The 14,412-nt window shown below is 35.0% G+C and overlaps 1 protein-coding gene across 2 annotated transcripts in view; it reads left to right on the forward strand.

Moving 5' to 3' along the window:
• LOC134386047 (bifunctional heparan sulfate N-deacetylase/N-sulfotransferase 3) overlaps window positions 1-14,412 on the forward strand; it is a 144,821-nt gene that overhangs the window by 125,757 nt on the left and 4,652 nt on the right. Inside the window, exons 9-11 of one of the 2 annotated variants that reach the window (XM_063107975.1) lie at window positions 2,639-2,813; window positions 5,882-6,052; window positions 7,417-7,526. In XM_063107975.1, coding sequence (XP_062964045.1) covers window positions 2,639-2,813; window positions 5,882-6,052; window positions 7,417-7,526 — 456 coding nt within the window. The remainder of the gene's footprint in view (window positions 1-2,638; window positions 2,814-5,881; window positions 6,053-7,416; window positions 7,527-14,412) is intronic. The other variant, XM_063107976.1, reaches the window with a different exon arrangement.

Below are 14,412 nucleotides of genomic sequence, written 5' to 3' on the forward strand. Positions count from 1 at the left end.
CTAAAAACACCCCAAACACACTTTTTTTTTTTTTGTCTTTTTTGTTTTTTGGTGACTGGTAAGGGGATCGTAACCCTTGGCGTGGTGTCGCCCTTACGGCGCTCAGCCAGTGAGCGCCCCGGCCATTCCTATATAGGATCCGAACCTGCGGCGGGAGCGCCGCTGCACTCCCAAGCACCGCACTCTCCGAGTGCGCCACGGGGCCGGCCCCCAAATACACTTTTGATTGACAAATTATATGTTTATAAAAGGCAATTAATAGAAATAACAATAGTAACTGCAAATGTCAATCTACGGTACTAACCATAGCTTTGTTCTCAACAACATCGGATGTTTCCAAGTCCTCTGACTGGCATTTTCTCTCTATGAAGCATGAGCACCTCAGTCATCCCTCTGGACCCATGGTGCCACAAGGTTGAAGATTACATGTCTCAGAGTTCCGGAATCACTTAAGGAATTGACCCAGGCACAGTTAGTTAATCTGGATGCATGGATCTGCTTTTTTTGGAGAACTGGATAAAACCAGGTTTACCTTAACTAAGAAGCAGCCTAATTACAGGATTAGGGCACAAGTAAAGTAGAGCAAATGAAAATTAGAAAACATCGTTTTTGACAAAATGGCCAAAATTTACAATTGAAAGATCTAATAAAAATGTTTGATTTATGCATACATGTAAGTTTTATCTTTTGTGATCTGGTATTATTATTTTTAATTACATGAGGATGTAGTGGAGGGTCAGAGTGGTGAATGGGAAGCCACAAAATTCTGTTAGTGTTTAGAATACCTAAATGTCTTAATTTGACTTTGAGTAAAATCAATTAGAAATACTCAAGGTCAAACCAAATAACAAATGTGTAGTATTACAAACATCACATCTTTTAGGAAAAAATAAAATTGCTGAGGTGTTATGCTTTGTGGAAGTAGCAAAGCTTAAGAGAGGCAGGCATTCACTTTAACCCCAAAATTGTTAAACCACTCTAGTTTGCTGGCTAATTCTTTGGATACCTGTATTCATATTCTCCTAATGTGAGCCTATCTGGGGAGCTTCTGAGTCCCACCCTGGAAGTTTGAACCTGAATTCCTTTATTTCTCGTTTATTCATCAAACATTTTTCAAGTGGCTGCAAGTGCCAGCCAATGTACTAGAAAAATGTGAATATACAGGCAAACAAGAACCGGACCCTGCCTTCTCCTTGAGCCTCTGAGGCCAGGCCAAACTAACACATTATACAAGGTCCAAGATCTAGAACTGTTTGAGAATTTTTTCAAAGCCTAAACTGTTCCAGGTATAAAAGACTGCTGGGAAGGTGGGGCAGTTTTTAAAAGCTAAAAGTTATCTAATTTCAGCATCTCTGTCCATTTTTTTGTGATTTTTGTTCTCAGAACGAGCAAGCTTGAGACAAGCTTTGTCCAAATAGGATACCATCAGACACCTGGGATAACTTAAGCACCTTGAGAATCAGTGTGAGCTTCTAAATAAGCAGTATCCTGAAATTTGGCACTTTCTGTAAATAGAATGCACACAACAGATAGCAGATCAAACTTTCCAGAAATTTTTGTATATCTCTTTCCCCATAAAAGATTCCCAGAATGACATATCACCAACAAGACAATTCCCAGAAAATATAAAACGATTTCTTTATTGCTCTTAATCTCAAGATATCACTGTTGCATCAGTTAAGCTTTGCAATTATTAACAACTGGAATCTTACCAGTTTTAACATGTAAGATGACATGATCTCACAGTCAAAAATCTGTTGAAGTCTCACATTTTCATAGTCTCTCTCTAAAGAAGCCCTTCTCTAAAAGGTGTCCCTTAGTGCTTCAGAAATATTTATTGTCATATGTTGAGTTCTATTTGACAATTTTTACATGAGTGGAACATTAAACAAAATCCTTTATTACAGTTCTTGAACCTACAGGTATCCCTGTGTTTACTCTGCTGGAGATTTGCATTCTTACTACACTTAAGGATACAGGACCTGAACTTGGGAAAATTTGTAGGATTTTATATTTGGAAATATATACATATTGTTAAAATGTTTTTATAATTATTCTAAAAGAGGAATATAAATGGCTTTATAGGAAAAAAATTAAGCAAATAGTTAATATTTACACCAGATATGTTCTGCATTTTGACACTTATATGGTTAAATATAACATTGGCAGAACACATTAGTGAGAATGAAATTATTCTACTTGTAATAAAGTAAGAAATATTTTGTCTAAATCCTTTTAAAATGTTTTCAAACTGAACATATTATCTGTCTTAACAAAGTTTTCTTTTTGTTTGAGTACTTACATTTTTCTCTGTACAGTATTTCCGCATTTATATACCTTTTATATAGTTAGGTGATTATTATTTTAGTTTGATCACTCCGTGTCTACATTTTTATTATATTCTATACCTTTTTCCTGATATTAAGCAAAACAAAAGGAAATTTTATTTAGAAAAACATTTTCAAAATATAATATTAGTGTTCTGGGTAGTTTTTCCTTGGTAACTATGGTAAGATAAATGCCTCAAAGAAGTCATCTTTTGTTTAGGAAACAAATGAATTTGTGGGACAAATTAATGTCTTCAATCACAGAATTTGAATATAAAAAGTCTTATTTTGAGAAAAATATCCTTTCCTAGGTATATGAACTTCTTCCCAGTCCCATCGAATGTCACCACTGACTTTCTGTTTGAGAAGAGTGCCAATTACTTCCACTCAGAGGAAGCTCCTAAAAGAGCTGCTTTTCTGGTCCCCAAAGCAAAGATCATCACCATTCTCATTGATCCATCAGACCGAGCATACTCCTGGTACCAGGTAAGGAAAATACAAATAGAATCCAACAGGTAAAAGGGGAGAATGGACAATGGAGGATTATTTTTAGAAATAACCACCATCTCAGATTTTTAACAAAAGAAGAATTGTTAGATATTTGATATCTGCAAAAAACTGGATAAGTTTTTCTTTGTTTCCATGGAAAAGCTAAGTTTCTCCATTAAGTTTTTGTTAATTTTTTACCAATTAAGTTTATGTAATAAAATTTTTTTAATTTAATAAAAAATTAAAAATTAATTAAATCAATTTAATGAAAATTAATGCAATGAAGAAATTAAAATTAACAAAATATTATGTTCTTGTGTATATATCTGTATGTCTGCATTTTAAAAGTAAACATTATAATAATTTAAAATAATTATTTTTCATCTTATACATATGTATTCTATAAAAGGCCAGATAGCAAAAATTTCAGGCTTTGCAGGTTATATGATCTCTGTTGCAACTCTTCCAGTGTATTTTGAAAGCAGCCATAGACAATACATAAATGGATGAGCATAGCAATGTTCCAATAAAACTTTATCTGCAAAGCTGTCAGTTAGCTTAGTTGGTAGAGCACGGTTTTGATAACACTAAGGTCAAGGGTTCAGATCCCCATACAGGCTAGCCACCAAAAAAACCAAAAACTTTATGTGCAGAAACAGGCAGTAGGTCATAAATTGCTGACCCCAGATCCTAAAGATGTTAAATAACTGCTTGTACTGAAGGAGCAACTTAGCGGCAAAGCAAATATAAGAATCCCTGCAAGTCCAGCCTACACAAACCTGTTCTAAGGTTCTTTCTCATATACTCATTGCCATTATGTTTCTGCTTGGTTACAACCTAGCACAGAAACAATCACTTGAAATAATTTAACAGACTCTAATGATAATGTTTATATATCAAATACATTTTTACTTTAATAAATTACAAATAATAATTAGGGGGAAAAAACCTGTCCCAGTGATATTTTAAACACCAAATGGAAAGTTTCAATAAAAAAACAGCCAAAATTAAACATAAGAACATAATAAAATTAATAGTCAGTGTCTTTAGTCTGTCTCTAGGATCCTTAGTTATCATTTCTCAGTTTTGTAATTTTAAAAATGCTTTCCTAATGTTCATGTGTTCATCCATTCGTCAAATAATTCTAATGACTACCATGGGCAAAGTATTGTTCTAAGTGTGATCTGAAGATTAACAAATGTGGATGCTACACTTGAGACTGCTTTCAGTCTATTTGGAGAAATATGAGTAAATAAGCATACAAATTAGAAAGTGATAAGTGGTGACAAGACAGGCAGACTCAGAGTGATAAAGCCCATCTGATGAAGACCACTTGGGACAAGTTAGACTTATTCACCGACTAGAGCAGAGGAGCCTGAACACCAGAAGACCCACTGGGCATTTTTCTAAAGAAGGGAAGGGAAGGATTTGTAAAGGGAGAAATTTAAGTAAAATTAAAATGAAGTGTTTTGATAGGCACAAAGCAGAGCTTTGTGGAAAGGGGTTATCAACAGGTCAGGGCTGAAAAGCAGACTAAGGGTCCTATTTCCTTGGAATCTATAAAGTTAAGATAAATGTGAAATGCCGTGTATACAAAAACCCCTTGTCTGAAACTCTGCAAGAGGGCTAGATATAAGGTTACTTCTCTGTGTTAAATTGACCCACATAGCTCAGATCCTCCAGGCAAGAGTGCGATGTTCCTTAATAATGATTTCAAACAGCTAAGTTCTCAACAATTATGATATTAAAGAATAAAGTTCCTCAGCACTAAATCTTTTTGTTATTTAACAAAAGTATTTTTTCCAGGTTCACAAGAGGAAGAATAGATTGTCAGGAAAAGTTTTGTGGTAGGGATAGAGTGGGAAAAGTTCATACAAAGCAGATGCAATCTTAGTTAAGCATTTTGAAAATCTGCACACATCCTGAAAAGCTAAGATCCATAGAAACCCACAATTCCACACTAATCATTCATGTCAAACCTAGAGCCATCTTGTAAATAAAAATATACAGCAAATTGCTGCATACTGATTTTATTTTGCGCCTTTTACCTTTTCTACCAGGTGTCTGGAGAAAAGAGAAATAAGCCTTAATTGACTGAAAAAGAAGGAAGAAAATTGGAGCTTGGCAACCACTTAGCCCCTGAAAAATTGAGAATTTGCAGAAAAAGGAGGTTTCAAGGCTTCGAGCTAACAAAACGTCCTAAATATTACAAATAAATCACTCCACAGTGGCAAATTGAGGGCCTTAACAAAGTCTAGTAAAGTTTGTAGTACAGTAATTTGAATCTCAATTGCAGCAAATTTGCTATTCAACTAGATGAGGTAAACATCTGCAGACTCACCACTAAGCCTGAGTATTGGTCAATTTAAGGAAAAGGTGATTTCCTCAAACCCATGGGCCTGAGCCTGAGCCATTATGAAACACTTTCCTGTTTGGATTGTGGCTTTCTAAATTTTCTGCACAATAAATGATTCTGATTCACTGCAAAGGTTACCATTAGAAAAAATAATCTTGGCTTTTAGATGCTAGGTAATATATGATAAAAGCTGTGGATTTCGGGTAATGTACATGTCAGAGTTTTCAGTAGTTTCTCCATTTAAAAGCGCCAATAGGGCTTTTCTAATCTAAAACTGCATTACTAGATGAAGCAGAACTATTTGGCAGAACTAGTAGAGTGCTTGTGTATTATGTATATACACAAGACATGATAAATGGTCGGCTTATGGGCTGAAAAAGGGTCATTTGAAGCTGCTTTCAAAAGTTTACCTTCAGAGTAAAATCTATACACTAAGGAAACAAAACTCAGTAAATTTGATTAAGGAATCTTATCAATAAAAATTCAGCATCTACCAAATATGTTCTCAAAAATATTCTTTCATCAGGGTCATAACTTTAAATCCTGATGCTCCAAGCAAACATTTTCATCCTTTATTAATTTCAAAACAAATAACTCTCCAGCTGTGAGGCACTACTTCCTTTAGCTTTGAGACTTGTCACAAAGATTGGTTTTTAATTATTTATGCCTATGGTTCAAGTTAGTTTAATTATCCACCTTTTCATCACAGCATCAGCGATCTCATGAAGACCCTGCTGCTCTGAAGTTTAGCTTCTACGAAGTGATATCAGCTGGGCCCCGTGCACCATCCGAGCTTAGAGCTTTGCAGAAGAGATGTTTGGTTCCCGGGTGGTATGCCAGCCACATTGAGAGATGGCTTGTTTATTTCCCCCCCTTTCAGGTATGGAGCAATAAGAATTCGCCTCATGTTGTAATCTCATTAAGCTGATGACTTTGCCTCAAGGAAAGAGGAAATTTTTACTCGTTAGACCATTACTGGCTTTTACTCTTTAGCTGTAAATAATGAGACTGTGGCAAAGAAAAATAGATAGGCAGAGGTAGAAAAACTGTTTAATTTTCTTTTCTAAGAGTATTTCAGGATAATTCTCACTGCTGTATTTTCTAATGCATACCTTTCCTGATTGTAAAGAGCTTCAAAAGCTGCAGATCCCTGATTCTTATTCTGAAAAGAATAAAGCTTGAGAGAGAACCTCTTAACCAAACAAGACAAATATTGTTTTGCATAAATGCCATTATTTCCCGTTTGAACCACCTTGCTGAATTTTTCATAAGCCCTTCATTTTTCTTGGCTTCATTACTTCTCTTTCTTGCCCAGCATCAACCTAGACTATGAAATCAACCCCTGCATTGGATTGCATAAGCAACCCAGTGACAGAGATGGTGTGCACCTAGGTGTCTAGAACCATGCTGTCCAATATGATAGCTGCTACCACGTATGGCTTTTTAAATTTATATTAGTTAAAAATTCAGTTCCTCATTTGCATTAGCCATATATCAAATTCCCAATAGCTACATGTTAGACACAGCAGCTATAGCACATATCCATCATCACAGAAAGTTCTATTGAACAATGCTGGTCTAGAGTAAACAAATATTGGAGAAGAGGTATAGGCAAGAGCTGCAATGTGGTCTTCCTTCATGGTCTCCTGTCGTTTTATCTTGCTGGGTCCACCCTCACCAGAGTAACAAGCAAATTCCTCCCCTTAGTTTCTTGAGGAACTTCTGTCCATGTTCAGGTTCTCTGGGAGTCTTACCTTCTCCTCCATATGGACTACCAAAGTATTTCTTCAAACATTACAGTAGTACTCCTGAATGGAATTGTGAATAGTGACATTTCCTCTGTCTCACTACACTTGGGCTTATTATAACCTCTCTTCTTTTTCTAAAGTGCTTCTTCCAGCTTCAAAGATGGAATCATTGCTTTGTTTTTAAACTTGGTTTCCATTTGTGATTTCATAGTCACATTTCTAAGCTCTCTTGGTCCCCTCAAATAGCTTTTTTGTTTTTGTAGTGTTTGCAGGACTTCTCAGATTAAAAGACATGAATATACTTAATTAGCATGATTTATTTCTTGTTCCAAGTCATTAATGAGGAAGACCTGCTTACATCTAACAACAATGCATGCAAATCCCCTCAGGACAGTGTCTTTCATTGAATAAGTTCAGAGTGCAGAATTTTTCATTATACAGTTAATATTTCTTTTTTTCAATATGCAATGTGCTTTTTATTTCTTTGGTGATTTAGATGCTAATTATCGATGGGCAACAGCTAAAAATTGATCCTGCTACAGTGATGGATGATGTACAGAAATTTCTAGGAGTCTCTCCTCATTATAATTACTCGGAAGCTTTAACGTAAGTTTATACTCTAAATAGTTTATTGAACTTTCAACAGAGAAGCAATTTTAAAGAAATTGTAGTTTAGTGATGCAATCGTCAGGTTAACTTATACACTATTTTCCGGTTTGACATTAACCACTTGGGAAAGAACATTTCAACAGCGTGAAAAAGAAATGTCCTAATTCCTCTGTTGATTCCTAACTATGCAAAGATTTCCCCTGGAAGGAAAGTAGAGAAACAGAACAGTGGTAAATCTTAAAACCAACAACCAACTTTAAAGAGACTACTTGAAATAGCTGGTAAGGGCTGAGCCTATTTAACAGACAATATTGGGACCTCTTGGAAGTATGAAGGGGTGATTAACTAGGTGGTTTAGGAACTGACACTTCTCTCCTTTGTGCAGTTTTCAGAAACAATGTCATACAGCAGGAAATAGTCTAATAATAGATGACTGAATAGGCAGAGAGACAAGTACAATTGTTGCACTTAAACATACTTCCGTTTTTTGCTTCTTTGTTTTTACCTACTATAAGCCTGACCCTGTCACCTCTCCTTTAAAGACCTCAGCAGTTATATTAATTTGGTTTGTTTTGTTGCTTTTTGCTAGTTTCCTCTGGTTTTTTTTTTTTTTTAGGTGATTGACTTCATCAGGGCTGGAACTAGGAAGAGGCAAGAGAGGCACTAGGATTTGAGGAAGCACTCACTCTCAGGGCTGTGCATATGCTGAGAGTGACTGCCTCTTTAAATTCTGCACCGTAGGTGCTACTCTTACCTCACCCTGTTGGAAAAATACAAAATTAATTCTTTCAGTAGCTTGTTTTGCCTTTAGAACAGAACCTGCTTATTGTAGCAGCTTTACTGATAATTAACTGCTCTACTCCCACTTTTGTAAATGTGCTTGCTTATCGCAATGCCTACTGTACTGGCTACATGAATGCTGAGAACAAAACTCAAAAGAACCCAGAAGAGTCCGCCTATAAAATCCCTGTAAGACCTAAATTTGAGGCTCAGATTTTGAAGGGCTAGCTCATCTGGGCCCACTGGTGTAATAAAATACCTGACTCTCCAACCCTCTGAGCGCCAACCACTTCTCTGTCGAAGTCCATTCCATAACAACCCTATTCCTGTCTCTGGACTTCACTTAGTATTTTTAAATATGACCTCCATCTTACTCTGTCCATTCATATCGGCTGGAAATCAGAGTGATAAATGTTGTGTTTGTTCCTATCTCACATGCCTAGAGCATCTGGAAGATACTGAGTTGGATGGGCCATGAACCTGGCTCTCAACCATTTTTTTTTTTTTTTTATTGTAGGCTCATAGAATGAGCCTTTAAAAAGCTGAAAAAGATTGTATTATGGAATTCTTCCATTATATTTTTCACTCTAAAACTCAGTTCCATAGATCAACTGGTTTTCCCTTTTTATTGTATTCTTTATCCTATATCAATTTAGAAAGTGAGAGGTAGTTTTTCTTTACCTTTCACCATTTCTTGCAGTAAGAGACTGGCAGAAGAACATCAAATACTGCTTCTATCTTGTGCAAATCATAAGTAGATACATGTAAGAGAGACATTTTGGTTTAGAGTACAAAAGAGTAGGTTGAACTCTGGAGTTTTGAGCTTCCTTCCTGAGAGTCATTTACTTTGTTGTTACTTATTAACCTTCTGACCTATGTGTTTTCTATACTAAGAGTACTGTCAGTTTTGTAGAGCTCAGCTCAAGTACTAACACAGACACTAGCCTTAGGTATTTAACATTCAACTTGACCTTAAAGCAAGCTGAGTGATTTTAGTTTGTAGTTAGAAATTCAAGTTCTCTTTCTGCTTTATATCTTTTTGAGTATCTCTTAGAAAAGAAAGCTTTTATTTTCTAAACAGTTTTCTATTTCAAGGTAGCTTATCTTTGGGTCTTTTTTATAGTGTATACAGCAAAGCATTGTATTTCAGAAAAAAGTGAAATATTCTGTAAAGACTTAATCTCTTTTTCTTATGGAATGGTCCTTGACCTGCATGCTGTGTATTTGTCCCCTCTGCATCCAGCTCGGCAGCAAGCTTTTTATTCATCTCCACTGCTGAGAAAAGGCAGTGTAAACTTGAGAGAATTAATATCAAAAAAACGTACTCTATACAAAGAGCTGTGGGTCACTTTACAGCCAGGATGTATTTGACTAAAATTACCCATTATATGATTCTCTAACATGGTTGGGGGCTCACTGGGTGAAGCAGCAAGATAAGATATGTGCAGTCCTTTCCGGTCCAGCAGCACTGCCCAAGCTCTCACACTGCTGATAGAGATAATGCACTTCTATTCAGTTTCTTTTTACATTTTCTTGTCAGTCATCAGTTGGCCTGACACACCTTGTAAAAACCAGCAGTGCACTTGTTGTATAATATTTGGAAGTTCCACGTCATTGTCTTAGGTCTAAATTAATCTTCATGACCGCATGCCCTTTACAGTTGCTTACCTGAATCCTATCCTCACAATTTAGTTACTCTTGTTAGAATAACTCTGTACTAATAGCTGTTTCTGTGGTACTTTAGAAATATTGGGGATGACTGACTGGGGATACAAAATGTATATTCTCAGAAATGCCATTAATACCAGTTGGCAAGAGATCCTTTGCACACTTTGGTACTGCTTCTTATTTTTCTGCTGGTGATAATGAAGACTATCTCTTTGGTACTTAGAAAAAATTTTTTTCAATTAAAATCCTCTAAGAATGTATTAAATTGCAAACCAATATGAATTCTCAACTAACTACATAAATGCAGTACTTTGCATACAGTAAAATAAATTACTGAAACTAGTTCTATACAAGGGTTTTACTATAAAATCTTGGCATGAAAGAATACTACAATTTAAGAGCTCTCCAAACTGATTGCCTTCGATATAGCAAATCCCAGAATCAAAACTATTTTCAAGAATGGCAATAAGCCTCCATTGTCAAGAATATTGTTTATTCCTTTCCACAATCACTAAAGAAAGTCTTCAAGACTTCTAAATTTCATAGTTAAGTCACTGGATAGTCTATGATTTCTTAAAATGACTTAGTATTGTCATCATGGGTTTTAAATGAAATACAGTTGGCTCTCATATTCACAGGTTCTGCATGTGCCGATTCAACCAACCTCAGATAACTAATATTCAGAAAAAAATGAAATATAACAATACAATAAATAATAAAATTTTAAAATACAGTATAATATTCATATAGCAGTTACACTTTATTAGGTATTATAATGTAAAGATGATTTAAAATATATGAATGTGTGTAAATTATATGCAAATACTATGCCATTTTATACTGTATAAGGGACTTGAGCATTCACAGATTTTGGTATCCACAGGGGTCCTGGAACCAGTCCCCCACAGATATGAGAGGGAGGACTGAACTGAATATGTTTCAACAATTTGTTTTTCTCAGTGAGCATGGGTGTGATTTCAGATAAGCAGTATAAGCTTAAAACAGTATAACTGGGAACTTTCTCATTCAGTTAAGTAAATTGGCATTTTACAACTCATGTTCCTTAAATTGTAAATAGGATTGATATAATGACATTACTTAACTTTTATGTTATGTGTTATATAGTGTTTTGAAATTGATCATTTGAGAGAAAGAGAAAATAATAAAATTATTTTCATGAAATTGTGCTAATTTGTATAAATTTAAATGAAAAATATAACTTTAATTTTGTCATGAATATATCCATCCACACACAATTATATCTAGCCATCAGTAATCATTAGAGAAGTCTTGACATTTGGAAATATTAGTTAAATACCTGAAATTGGCATCTTTATTTCTCAGTTATTAACCAACTTGTTAAAATGAATGAAACCAGACTGTGTTATATGAATTTTTAATACTAATTTACTTTGAAAACTTCAATAAATGGGCAATGAGAATTTGCAGGCAGGGGTTGAATATAGCTTTGTTTCTTTTGTTTTTTGGATGAGGCTTAGCTAAGTCATAAAGGACTAAAGCTGTTTCAAAATTCAGAAGGACTCCCAGTGTTTCTAATATCACTCCCCTGGCAACCAAATTTATATTACCCAGGAGTTCTTTCCCAACCCACTGTAGATAAGTTTGAATAAAAATGTGCCATATTAAAACTTTTTCTAGTAGCAAAACATATTAGCTATAGTAACTAAAATCTGTTGGTTCTTTGGATGACCTATGAAATGGCACCCGGAAATGCTAAGTAGTGAGAAAGAAAAAGTAGTCTACTCCAACTTCTTATGATAATTTTTTTGAAGTGGTTGTAATGTTTCAAAACAAATATATATTTCTATGCTTTAAGTATTTTATATATATTACCTCATAAAAATACTATGTTATAGGTACTATTAGCTTCATTTTTCAAATGAAAAAACTGGGGCACAGAAAAGTTAAGCTATAAATCACTCAAGTAAATTGAAGTGACAGGATTGCAACTCAATCAGTTATCTCTGAAACCTACACTGCCAGTCTGTTAAGCTCTTCACATTGGCACAAGATGTTAGAAGCAGAGAAAAACAAAATTGTTAAATTGTACTAATAAATAGTATATCATCAGGAAATATTTCCTTTGAACAACTAGAACCTTAAAAATAGCTTTTCAAGTGGTTTTAGATTTTGTTATGAACAAAATCCAATTCCAAAAACAGGAATGTCACTTTGCATAATAAATGTATAATCAGAGATATGCAAATTTAAACCAAATTGAGATACCACTGTGTACCCATTAGAATGGCTGTAATCCAAAAGACAAACCAAATGGCTATATTCCAAAAGACAATACCAAATACTGGAAAGAATGTGGAGAAACTGGAGCCTTCATATATTGCTGATGGTAATACATAATATATGGCCACTTTGGAAAGCAGTTTTACAGTTTCTTAAAAATTAAACAGAAACTTACCAAATAATCCAGCTCTACTCCTAGGAATCTACCCCAAGATAAATGAAATCTTAAATCCATAAAAACTTGTAAGTGAATGTTTACAGCAGCATTATTCGTAATAGCTAAAAACTAGCAACAATCCAAATGTCTATTATCTAGTGAATGGTTTAATTTGGTATAGTAATCCCAGGGTAAAAAAAATAAAATGTCCAGAAAAGACAAATTTATAGTCAGAAGTAAGTGCTTGCCTAGGAATGGGTTTGACAGAAGAGATTGACTGCAGTGGACTCTAGAGCTTTTTGCAGGGTGGAAGAAATTTTCTAAAACTGGATTGTGGTGATAGCTGTACAACTACATAAATTTGCTAAATATCAATTGAATTGTTCGCATACAATAGATGAATGTTATGATATATAAATTATACCTCAATAAAGCTTTTAAAAATAAAATGTGTACCAGTAATATGAATCATCAAATCATAAAGGTATGTTTGTTAGGAAAGAACTGATAAGAAAACTTCTGTACTTGTCCTATATTTGTAACACCTAAATGATGGTATTTTGATTTTGAATTTATCTACCCTATTTGCAATTCAGTATTCTCTCATGGAAATGTTATTTCAATTTAAAGGCATTTCAGATATACATTAACCTTCTAAATGTAATCTGAATATTCCCTAGAATTCACCTGTCTGAAGGGAGAATTAAGGTTACATTTTCATTAATATAGAAACATCACTGGTTATAGTTTGAATCATTGGAGTATCTTGGTGCTCTTGCCCACAAATATCTTCCAGTAATTTCTAGACATCCCCAGGTGATATTCCACACAAGATTAAGAATCATTCTGGTCCATCATTGTTTTACTCTTTAATCCAATGAATTTATATTGAATGACTATTATGTGCCTAACTCTGGCGACACAATGATAAAGTATCCTTAACTCCATGATAGGGTAGTAGCCGCAAGAGACAAACACTAAACAACACATAACACTTCCTCTGAAATTTTCACTTCCTGAAAGCCTTGAAAGGAGGGGCCCACCCAAGATCATGGCCACCAGTGCCTACATAAAAAGGTCGTTTCCTTGTTGTTTCACAAGACATCAGTGGTACCGAGGCTATTCTCCAGAGGGACAACTGCTGCTCTCAATGGATGTAGGGAGATCTTTCTCCCATCTTCTGTCAAACTTCCTCACTTGGGCTCTAAAATAGTATTGATTGTGTTTCCAAACTTACAAGGCCCTTTATCAGCAGCAGTCCCTTCACCTTCTATCTGTGACTGTTCTCTATGGCGAACCAGACCCAGTCACTCAGGCCACCTGGAGAGGAGACATGACCTCCCTACTTCCTTCCTCTCCTTATTTCCGTACTGACACACTTACACAATGGCCTAAGAACCTATGCACCCAGATGCCTGGGTGAGGTGCCAGCCACACACATGCATTTTTTTTTTCTCAATAAAGCCAAGCATGATGCCCTACTGCATAAGATCTAATCAGTTAGCACAGATGAAATAAAAACCTGTTTTTCTTCTGATTCTTAATTAAACATGTGAAGTTCAGTGTTTCTTAGATAAATCTCAGAAAATCTCTCAGAAGGCTACTCAGTTTAACATAGCGCATATGTATGTTCCAATCATGTATGTACAGTGAGGTGTATTAGTAAAAACACAGTAGCTGGTCTGGTTCTGAATTGTGATCACTTGAATATTTAAAATGAGTCAGAATTCAATTGTGGGAATTGCCGATAGCAAAATGTTAATGAAAAATATTATATCAATAACAAACCTCCAGAAATGTTGTTGCATTAGAGTTTCTCAAAGGCTTTCGTGTATAGATTATTTAAATTACGTACTCTTTATTAATGCGCTCCTTGTAACTCTGAATATGGAACTAATTTATTCAGTTGCCTTACTGATTCAAAAAAGAATGTAAACAGCATGAAAACATATCGTGTTATGTCCTGATCTTACACAATTGCTTTAATAGTTATGAGAAACGGGCTTTGCATAAGTG

Source organism: Cynocephalus volans, chromosome 9, assembly GCF_027409185.1.
Source record: "Cynocephalus volans isolate mCynVol1 chromosome 9, mCynVol1.pri, whole genome shotgun sequence".
NCBI classification, from domain to species: Eukaryota; Metazoa; Chordata; class Mammalia; order Dermoptera; family Cynocephalidae; genus Cynocephalus; species Cynocephalus volans.